The 11,847-nt window shown below is 43.7% G+C and overlaps 1 protein-coding gene across 1 annotated transcript; it reads left to right on the top strand.

Moving 5' to 3' along the window:
- Nucleotides 1–725: 725 nt before the first annotated feature.
- LOC143589831 (F-box protein SKIP1-like) lies at nt 726–3,653 on the top strand. The gene is made up of 2 exons (XM_077070477.1): nt 726–1,072; nt 3,080–3,653. Exons 1-2 carry the CDS (start codon nt 726–728, stop codon nt 3,651–3,653), a joined length of 921 nt encoding a protein of 306 aa, XP_076926592.1.
- The last annotated feature ends 8,194 nt before the right edge of the window (nt 3,654–11,847 follow it).

Raw genomic sequence — 11,847 nt, 5'->3', positions numbered from 1 at the left:
AAAAAACCGAACCGAAGCATTAACAGACGGTTAATTTTTTGTTTTTTTTTTTTTTTTTGAAAAACCGAAATTTCGGTTTCGATTCGGTTATCCATTTTTAAAAAACCGAAAAAAACCGAACCGAACCCATTGATGATGATAAGGATTATCAAGATGATGAGGAATTGACTAAACTTTTAAGATAAATAAATAAGATGATGAATGAAAATCGGGATTAAACTTTTAATGCTTTTAATTTTTAAACTCCATTTAGCAACTTTGTATTCGTATAGTTTTACGTAACACGTGTCTATTTTTGTTTTTTAAATTCAATATATATGTGGACTGTGGTACTCTAACACGTTCTTATATAAGTTTAAAATATGTATTTTATTTAAACAAAAATTTTTGCAATGTCAACACGTACTTGAAAAAAAAAACCGAATAACCGAACCGAAACAGAAATTAACCGAAAAACCGAAAATCAAAAAATCAAAAGCCGAACGGTTTGTATTACTTCGGTTTCGATTTGGGTTTCGCTTAATAACCGAACCAAATCGAACCTTGTTCCGCTCTAGAACCCAAAGCATAAAAGTCAAATTTTGTTGTTGGAAAAGTCAAATATCTATGACGTAGTCATGCTATATACCGACACGTGTCTGGATAAACATTAACCTCACCAACACCACAATTTACATTTACATAACCATCAAACTAACACCTTCATTCTCTCTTTCTCAACACCGATGGCCACCGCCAACAACCAAACAACAACCTCAAACTGGTCGGATCTAACCCACGAGTGCCTCGTGAACATCCTGACCCGCCTGACCCTCAAAGACCGATGGGTGGGGCCCATGCTGGTGTGCAAGTCATGGCTGCAAGTCTCCAAGGACCCGTGTCTTCACACCGTGTTTGATCTTGAACAGGCGTTTAAATTGTATCCGAATGAGTGTGCTAGCTGGTGGGCCCCTGAGTTTGAGAGGAAGGTGGATAATATGGTGAGGCGTGTGGTGGAGTGGAGTGAGGGAGGGGTTACGGAGATTAGAGTTAGGCATTGTTCCGATCGGGTGATTGATCTCCTTGCGAAACGGTACGGGTTTGTTTATTTTGTTTTATATTATATTTCTAAATTGTTTGATTTTGGGGGTGTTTGTGATCATTTATTTGTAATTTAGATGGTTGAAAACAGCTTTATAATTGTGATCCTCACGCCCGGCCTTTGGGAGTGGCTGGGTGGTCGACGGCCATAGTCCCCGACATCCTGTTAGGCCCGAAATTATTATTTTTTTTTTTTTAAATTATATGAATTTTTATTAAAAGCAATATGTATATTTAATGTTTAAACACAATCAAATAACCATTAACTTGATCTAGTGGCAAATGTGTTACTCAATACCAAAAGCTGTGGGTTCTAACTTTGCGTGGGACATGTTTAGTTTTTTTTTTATACAAAAGTTCCAAATTATAACCAAGTAAGCTCATATAAAAATTAAACAGTTTAAACCTAACAACATACTCCTTTTACTCAAGGCACAAAAAAATTTTTGCTTCGGCCCAAAATTTTTTTTGCCTTCTTGGAGCCGGCACTGGTGATCCTATATATGCGATTTTAATAGTCGGAATCGTAGTTGTCAATAGCTATGAAACAGCGGGCGCTATTTGATGTCTAGGGTAAATTGTTGTTTTATTTAGTGTCTGGTTAATGATTTGTTGTTTGATATGGGGTTTGTTTGCGATTAGGGCTATCAAAAAAACTCACTTGAATAGGCTCCGATTGACACCAAGCCGGACCATAGTTGTTAATAGTGACCAGAGGTCAATAGCGACAATACGCTGCGTAGCGATAGCGACAAATTGGTGGGGGCTATTTTAAGTTTAGCGATGGCGTATTAGAATTTTTTTTTTTTTAAATTGTGTTTTACTCACGAATTTAAGTTTTTACGATGCAACTGGTGAAGATTGTTTGGTCGATTAAAATGCCTAAAAATTCCATTTTTTATTTTAAGAAAAAATGTATACAAACCCTAATTGTAGGCTTGTAGCTATTTCACACAGTTGAGCGCTAAACATTAGATACCGCTGGATCATCGCTTCGCTACACTACTCGCAATAGCGCTCGCTATGAGCGCTATCAACAACTGTGAGTGATGTAGGGCTGTTCTCGAACCGAACACAGGCTTGCTCATATTTGGTTTGGTTTGAAACCGAGCCCAACTGAATGGTTTGAATTTAAAGAAACGGGCAATATGTTTATCCTTGAACTTGATTTGGTTTAAAACCAAGCGGCTTTGTTTTGCTTGGTTTTGTACTTTCATACAAAGTTTTCAATTTTAAATTGCTAAAACTCCTACATGTCACTAATTCAAGACTTTCAACTCCCAAATGTGTAGACTCTGATATGTCTAAAACTTAAAATTAACAATTGAACATACATAAAGGTTTAAATTTCAACTTTAAAGTCAACCCAAAAGAGGGAAATTTAAAAATCTATAAAACATTGTATATTTTTATATATACACATAAAATATATACAAAAAAGATAATAAACCAAAACGTAATTCGAGCAAAACGAATGAAACCAAACCAAGCACGGTTTTGCTCCTGCTTGGCTCGTTTCCAAATCTAGCCGAAATCGAACGAGCATTTTCCAAGCAATTTTCAAGCGAGCGGCGAGCAGTTTGGATGGCCCTAGACAGGTTTATAGCTCATTGGCTCGTCTCAGTTTCAAACAAGTTTCTGCTTGATTTTAAAACCAAGCCGAGCCAGAGCCTTGCTTGGCTTGGCTAGGCTCGTTAAAAACTTCATGCTTGTGATCCTTATATGCGATTTAGATAGTCAGAATTAGGGGTTTGTTGGATCTAGGGTTTGTTTGTTCGTGCATAGTGGTTTTGCTCACAAGAAAATTTGGTGAATACTATGTATTGATAAATATGCATGTTTATCTATTTTTCTCCTGGAAATATTAAACTGCTTAGTATTTATTAATTTAAGAAAAAACTGAAAAATAGATATTTCTCCTGGAAATATTAAACTGCTTATTATTTATTAATTTAAAAAAAAAACTAAAATATGGTTTTTTCTGCATTTTGTTTTACAGATGCCAAAACCTGGAAATATTATCAATCAAGAGCTGCCCAAACGTGACCGATGAATCCATGATAAAAATAGCGTTCGCGTGCCCCAAACTCAAAGAACTCGACATAAGCTACTGCTATGAAATCTCTCACAAATCCTTACTCGCGTTAGGACAAAAATGCCCCCACCTTTCGACCCTAAAGCGCAACCTAATGAACTGTTTAGACCCCTCACAGCACATAGGAATCGTCCCGGCCAGCTACTTAAACGCGTGTCCCCAAGACGGGGACTCGGAAGCCGCTGCAATCGGGAAATTCATGCCTCAGATCCTTCACCTTGAACTTAGGTTTTCCAAATTGACGCCTCGTGGCCTCGCTTTGATAACCGAAAGGTGTAAAAACCTTGAGCATTTGGATTTATGGGGTTGTGTGAATGTAAAGAACCGGGATATTGCGAATTTGACTTCGGGTTTGACTAATTTGAAGACTGTTAAGAAGATCAACTTTTATATCCCGAGGTCCGGTGTTAACGCGGAAAGGTATGGGCATTGGAGGTTGTATGATGACCGGTTCCAAACCGATGCTTTTCGTATATGATATCGCATGCAACAAAGAATAATCCATGATCATGTTGTTATAAAAGCTTGTGGTGTTAAGAACGTGTTAAGATCATCCTGTTATATTGAATGTTGATGTGTGTATGAACTTTATAAACTGAATAAAAGTTACATTAGTAATAATATATTTGATTTAAGTACTTCATTGAGCACAACAAAAGATGATGGGTATATGTGGTAGATCATTTTGATTTATGCGTTTAACTAGTATAATTAGAAAGTTAGAGTTCAGACTAAAAAGGAGCAATGATGTTTTGGATACAAATGGTTGGGACTGTAACTAAGGGGTGTCAGTTGTGTCGGATTGAGGTGTTTGAACAAGTAAATTTTGAACCCAATCTATGTATTTTTCAATGTTAAACATCACCTCTAACTTGAAACATAATTGAATTTGTAACATGTTTGTGTCGTGTTTTATGTATTTATTTGGAAATATGAGTAAAACCTGGTGACTTGGTAACAATTTAGATAACCAATGACTTAAATTCAAGTATTTTATATAATAAATTCATGTTTTGAATTGGTTCTCTCGAGTCCTCACAATTAATGAAGTTCTCTACAGATCTAGCTCATTTGACCTCCTTAGATTAGGCAACAGAATTGGGGGATTTGATAAGGCTACCCGTTATGGTTCGTGAAGAGGTATGTACCCGCCTCAACACCAAGCAAGGCGGGTCAACCCGCAAGATAAAGACATTATGAAGGCACAAAGCCAAAACCCAGGCGCATGGCGCATACAAAACATGCTCAGGCATCATATGCTCGCGCATCACATATGCGCGCGGCGCATATCGCATGCTCTTGCACATCACATATGCTCGCGCGTCACATATGCGCGTGGCGCACCAGCGCGCGGCGCATATCACACGCTCGTGCATATCACACCTGCGCATGAAATATCTGCGCGTGAGAATAAAAAGAAGACTTCGCGCATCCTCAGGATGGGCGCATATCACACGTGCACATAATCAACCTCGTCCTTATCCAAATCAGGGTTAGGGCAACCTTGATTGTGCACGTCAGACAATCTTCTAGAAGGCATCTTTTTAAGGAGTAAGAATATGCTGATGTTGACAGCTGCCAAATGAAAGGTCGACAACTCAGCATGACACATGTGCTACCACATGATTACAACCAACGAGAAAGCGCCAGGTGTCCCAGAGGACACATGGCGCAGTGCGGTTGGAGGAGGCCAACGAGGCTGAGCCCAACCAGTGGAAACCCTAGCACTATAAATACAGCATCAACTCCACTTTGATGACACATTCATTCACACTCAATCATTGACAGTTACAAGCAGTGATATCACATTCAATCATATTGAATTATATTCACTCACAGTCAGTTACAGAAAGACACACAGTCACATCATCAAGGGTATTCAGCGATTCAGCAATACTCTTGAGATTCACTTACATACAACATTATTATCTTCTCCAAAAGATACTGATTCTCACGCCGGAGGGTTACCCCAAAGAGGACCCCTCTGTCCCTTTCTGAGGGGTAAGTAACGGCGCTGTTCATTTTGTAGGTGGAAGAACTCGGATCTAGAAGAACCATCGGTGAAATAGTTTAATCACACCCGAGGAAAGTAGATCTGCTACCAGTGAGTAGATCCACGTTTCTTCATTGGCGCCATCCGTGGGACCCGAACCCACGACCACGTTACAAACGGCAATCAGATCTCATCCAGATCTAAAAAATTCAATCACCATGGTTTCTGGAGTTCGTAACGTTGATCAAGCTCTGGAGGATATTGAACGTGAGGGTGTTAACGACGGACAGCAGTTTCTGAGGGTTCCGCGTGATTCTACGCGTACCACCAGCAACCGTCCCTTCGTCACAACCCCTCACGGCCAGACTGAAACTCCTCCAGACGATCACACGTTACAAAATATGGCCGGCGCGAAGCTGAAGGGACCAATGGGTCCAGAAGATGAAGCAGACGATCCGAATGAATGGCTCATAAATGAGCAGCGGCGTCTGATGGAAAAGTACACTGAAATGATCAAACAGAAGAAGCTAGCCGACCAAACACAAAGGCAAGCGATGGAGAAGCAGCCCACAAAAAGGCCGCGCGCGCCGGAAGAAGGGCATTCTGTTCACACTGCACACACAGAGTTCAGTGATGAAGAGGTGCATAGCATGAGAAAGACAAGGGATACTCATGCAGGAGGCTCGCAGCTCCGCGCGCCTGTGAACATGGCGCCAGGAGCCAGAGCAGATCCGGATCTGCACATGCCATACAGCCCACCGGTCAGAGGGCAAGTGGACGTAACCACACCCTACAGACCAGCCATCCTGGTAAAACACTCAAAGTTTACTGCGCGCATCGCGCAGGCTCCCATCCAGCACAAGACCAAGATGCCAAGTGGTCTGGGGAAATATGATGGCACGACAGATCCAGATGACTTTTTGCAAGGTTTCTATAACACGGGAAACCTAGAGAGCTGGACGATGCCAACATGGTGTCATATGTTTGCCCGCTGCCTCACGGGCGCAGCGCGAGTATGGTTCGAGAGCTTGCCGACAGGGCAAATTGATGGGTTCGAGGAACTATTAGAAAAGTTCCAGGCCCACTTCGTACAGCAGCGCAGGCACACGCGCGATCCTGATGACATCATGCACTGCATCCGCAGGAATGATGAAACGATTGAAGATTACATCACTCGTTTCAATCAGGAGTCCCTGGCAATCGGGGGCATAACTGAGCAGCTCCTGCGCGTGGCCTTTATACAAGGCGCGCGCAGTGATCAGTTACGACGAGCTCTCGTAAGCAAAGATGGTATGCCCACCACGTGGGCCAAGTTAATGGAGGCATCGCGAGTTTTCGCGAAAAATGAGAAACAGATTGCCCAAGATAGGGCAAGAGAAAGAGCGCATCAGGCTGAATCACCGCGCAGCAAAGAGAAGAGGGCCAAACAGAACTCTGTATGGTCCAGGTTGCAGCCAACAAGTTTTTCTTCCGCGGAAAAACAAGCGCAACCAAGCTCACCCCAGCCCCAAAAGGATGCTCGTAAACACGGGGAGGGTGACAAGAGGGAGGGCGGCAGAGATCCTAGCAGACCTCTGCCAAGAATATGGACTCCCCTCACTAAAACACCTTCACAGGTGTTAAGTACTGAGAATGTCCAATTCAAGCCTCCCAAGCAACTACACTACAAGGGGCCGCAAAACAGTGGTAAATATTGTGAATTTCACAGGTCCCCGGGCCACAACACCGACGCATGCCATCATTTAAAGGATGCGATCGAGAAGGATGTAAAGTCTGGCAGGCTGGCTCACTTGGTAAAAAACCAAAGAATAGAAGACGAGCAACCGGAGGGAGCCTCTGCCAGCAAGAAGTACAAAAGAATCTGTGTGGCTGAGGGGGGACGACAAGGGCAGACGTCAAGAAAGAGAAGCGCGCAAATTCACGGAGATTGGCGCGAGCAGCAAGTCATCTTCCCAAGAATCAGGGGAGGTCCTTCAATAAGCAGTCCTCTCGTTATTACCACACACATTGCTCATTACGAAGTGTCAAAGGTCCTGGTGGACACTGGAAGCGAATCTGACATTATGTATGAGCAGTGTTTCAGAAAGTTAGACCCGGCAGACCAAGCTCGGCTCGAAATTGTGAACGCACCAATCTGTGGTGTCTCAAATGAAATCATACATCCCCTAGGCCAGATTCAATTTGAACTAACTATGGGGGATGATGAGCACAAGCGAGCCGAAGTTGTCAACTTCTTGGTCTTGCCCACCACGTCATGCCACAATATGATCCTGGGTAGGGGAACGATTGCCCAATTTAATGCTGTACCATCGCCAGCGCACGGCGCATTGGGGATCCCTACAACAACAGGCGTAGCATTTGTTTACCGCGATCATTTGTGCGCAGTGACAAGCACGCCGCGGGAAGGGAGAATGAAACTTACAATGGCTGACAATGCGCCAGAGAAGTGGATTTTAAACCCAAAATTCCCAGAGCAAACGGTCACAATTGGCGCTACCATTTCAGACGAAACGAGATTGAGAATGAAAAAGTTGCTCACAAAATACACGTCGGTTTTCGCGTGGCAACACTCCGATATGACGGGAGTACCGCGAGACTTGGCGCAACATTCTCTTAACACGTTCAAGTCGGTGGAGCCAATTGCTCAGAAGAAGAGAATCATGGGGGATGAAAAGGCGAAGGCCATGAATGAGCAAGTTGAGGACCTGTTGCGCGCAAACATTATCCGCCCGATCCGATACCAGACGTGGGTAGCCAATCCTGTGATGGTAAAGAAAAGCAACGGGTCATGGAGGATGTGTATTGACTTCAAGGACCTCAACAAAGCATGTCCGAAAGACTGTTACCCACTACCAAACATCGACGCAAAGGTGGACTCCGTGGCGCCATTCAAACTCAAATGTTTCTTGGATGCCTACAAAGGCTATCACCAGATTCAAATGGCACCACAGGATGAAGACAAGACGGCCTTCAGAACCGACAAGGGTGTTTTTTGTTACACAAAAATGCCCTTTGGTTTAAAGAATGCGGGCGCCACCTATCAGAGACTTATGGATTCTGTTTTCAATGAACAAATCGGAAGGAATCTAGAAGTCTACGTTGATGATTTGGTGATCAAGAGCAGGGAGGAGAGACAAATGCTCAACGACATCGAGGAAACTCTTCAGCGCCTAACGAAAGTTAACATGAAGCTCAACCCGAGCAAATGTACTTTCGGCGCGGAAGAGGGGAAATTTCTTGGTGTAATGGTCACTAAGGATGGTTTCAAGGTGAATCCTGAGAAGGTGGAAGCCATCCTTGACATGCCTTCACCAGCCACCATGAAAGAGGTTCAGAAGCTGAATGGTAGATTGGTGTCAATCAACAGGTTCCTAGCTAACCACGCCAGCAAATCTACTCCATTCGTTAACACCTTGAGGAACTGTTTGAAGAAGAGCCAATTCAAGTGGACGCCTGAGGCTGAGCAAGCTTTCACTGAGATAAAAGAATGTCTCATTAAATTGCCAGCGCTCACAGCTCCACTTCCTGGCGAGGCCCTTACATTGTACCTGTCAGCTGGAGACCGCGCGATCGGCGCAGTATTATTGGTGGATCGAAAGGGGATACAAACGCCGATATACTATGTGAGTCGGGTGCTCACAGACCCTGAGACGCGCTATTCCATCATGGAAAAGTTAGTTTTGTCGCTAACACACGCGTCGCGCAAGCTCCATAGATACTTCAATGGTCATCCTATTGAAGTACTGACTGGTTACAACATCCAGCAAGTCTTGCGACGTCCCGCGCTCTCCGGAAGGCTGACAAAGTGGGCGCTGGAATTAGGTGAACACACGATCACTTATAAGCCCCGTCCAGCAATAAAGGGTCAAGTTTTGGCGGATTTCATCACGGAAATCCCAGAGGGAAAGATTGAAGAAGCTCAGCGCGAGGTAGACCCTCCGCGACCAAATGATGAAGAAGATGTTTGGAGGCTATTCACTGATGGAGCCTCCAACAGCGAAGGGTCTGGCGCAGGTCTCAAACTGGTGGACCCTGATAATCATGAATATACTTATGCTATCAGGTTGGACTTCAAGAGTACCAACAATGAGGCTGAGTATGAAGCCCTGCTGGCTGGTCTGCGCATCGCGCGCAAGTTTGGGGTTAAAAGACTAGAGGCGCATGTTGATTCTTACTTGGTAGCTGCTCAGGTCAACGGCCTATATGACGCCAAGGAGAACACAATGCCTCTGTATCTAGAGCAGGCAAAAAAGCTCGTTGAGCAGTTTGACTTCTTCAGAATCATACACATCTCGCGAAGCGAAAACAAGTCCGCAGACGCGTTGAGTAAAATGGCATCAACTAATTTTGATCACTTTGGCAAAGATGTCAGGGTGGAAATAATGAGCAGCCCGTCAGTGCAAACGCAATCGGTCCTGGTAATTCATACAACTCCTTCATCCTGGATAACTCCAATAATGGAATTCCTGAAAGAGGGGAAGTTACCGGATGATCGCGCACAGGCGAGAAAGATAAGACACAAGGCGCAGAACTATGAACTACTTGATGGTACAGTGTATCGACGCTCTTATCTTGGACCGCTCATGAAATGCCTGGATGCTGAAGAAGCAAGCTATGTGATTAGGGAGATTCATGAAGGAATCTGTGGAATTCACGCTGGTCCGCGCATGGTGGTTACCAAGGCGATGAGCTCGGGCTACTATTGGCCAGGCATGTACTTGGATGCGCTAAAAGAAATCCAAAAATGCAAGGCATGTCAGAGCTACGCGCCAAACACCATGCGTCCAAAAAACAACTTGATTCCAGTCACCTCAGCATGGCCTTTCCACAAATGGGCCATTGATATTGTGGGGCCCCTGCCGCAAGCGCAAGGGCGAGTGAAATTTTTGGTAGTGGCGATAGACTATTTCACAAAATGGGTTGAAGCCAAGCCACTAGCAAAAATCACAGCTGAGGCGATGAAGCAATTTATCTGGAGCCACATCATTTGTCGTTTTGGCCTTCCTCTGGAAATTGTGAGCGACAATGGCAAACAATTCACTGACAGGAAGATATCAAGCTGGCTCAAAGAATTGCACATCAACCAAATCTTCACGTCCGTCTACCATCCTCAAGGGAATGGCCAAGTGGAGCGCGCGAATCAAAGTTTGCTAAATGGGCTGAAGAAAAGAGTGGAGGGAGAATCCCATTCTTGGGTCGAAGAGTTACCTAATGTCCTGTGGGCGCACAGGACATTAAGCAAAACTAGCAATGGCGAATCCCCGTTCAGCCTAACCTATGGGACAGAGGCTATGATCCCAGCGGAAATTGGATGCCCATCCCATAGGGTACTCATGATGGGCAAAACTGATAACGACCGCGAAAGAAGGTTGGACCTTAACTTGCTTGAAGGGCGCAGAGAAGCGGCTATCATTAATGAAGCCAGATACAAGAAAAAGCTGGAAAAATATCATAATCAGCGCGTTAAAGAGTGCCACTTCAAGAAAAATGATTTTGTCCTTCGAAACAATGAAGCTAGTCGCGCAATACCCCCAGGAAAAATGTCCCCCAATTGGGAGGGACCTTATCAAATTTCAGAAGATCTGGGGAAAGGCGCGTACGCTTTAAAAGATTTGAACGGAAAAAAGATACCGCGCGCGTGGAACGCGGCACAACTTAGAAAATGCTTCATGTAAAAAGTTCAAATTTGTAATCAAGGCTTTTAAGCCATCATTAATGATGATTCGCGCTATCTTTCAATATTTGTCGCGCTATCTTTCAATATTGGTTCTCTTACCTTTGCATACATGTTTCACACTTCCTTTATTAAATTGGAACAATATGACAACACTATATTGACTTCAAAACAAAATAAAGCGAAGTAGAACATACATGCGCGAGCCTTAGCTCAAATGCGTTAACGAGTCTTAACTCTAAAACGTCAGGGCCTTAGCCCAAAATTACGAGCCTTAGCTCAAACACGTTAATGAGTCTTAACTCTAAAATCGTCAGGGCCTTAGCCCAAAACAAAGAGCCTTAGCTCAAAACACTCACATACATCCATCTTACACCCCGCGCAACCTGATCATAAAAATCCTTAAGGCAAACTACATGCCATATCATGTTAAGGTCTCAGGTCGAGGCAGCGCGCGGAACCATAGTGGATATCTGAGTAACACAAGCTGACATGTAATGGCTAAACTCATACTTCCATACCGCGTGACAACAACGCGCGAAAAAGAAATAACGAAAAATTAGCGCGCATGTCAGCATGAGCAAGATACTGCGAGAGCCACAAACAAAATAGAACAGAGGTTAAGTGAATAATTTCCTTACAACCTTGTTCTTATTTTAACGTTCAAGCATATCTTATATCTATACAACCAAACATGAAGAGATGAATGGAAATGCGCAAGATACGAAAAGGAGATAACAAGTTTCATTTCATTGGATCGAAATTTACAAGTATGATGAGTTACAAACTACAAGTATAAAAGATAAATATACAAAATTTGATGAAGGGCTTCTCAAGTCTCCACGTCGACGTCAGCCGCTTCATCATCCTCATCATCTCGCGCAGCATCTGGCGCGGTCTGCTCTTCATCTCCGAACTGACCATAGTCAAGTTCTTCCTCCTCATTGGAGTCTTCGATCACAACGGTGTCACGAGCAGATTCTTTCGCCGCGCCAGAGCCGCTGG

The sequence above is a fragment of the Bidens hawaiensis genome, unplaced genomic scaffold, assembly GCF_021521415.1.
Source record: "Bidens hawaiensis isolate Kalapana, Puna unplaced genomic scaffold, B.hawaiensis_p1.1 tig00037861_1, whole genome shotgun sequence".
Lineage (NCBI taxonomy): Eukaryota > Viridiplantae > Streptophyta > Magnoliopsida > Asterales > Asteraceae > Bidens > Bidens hawaiensis.
Note: the sequence above shows the minus strand (reverse complement) of the source record. Positions and strands in the feature narration are given on the sequence as shown.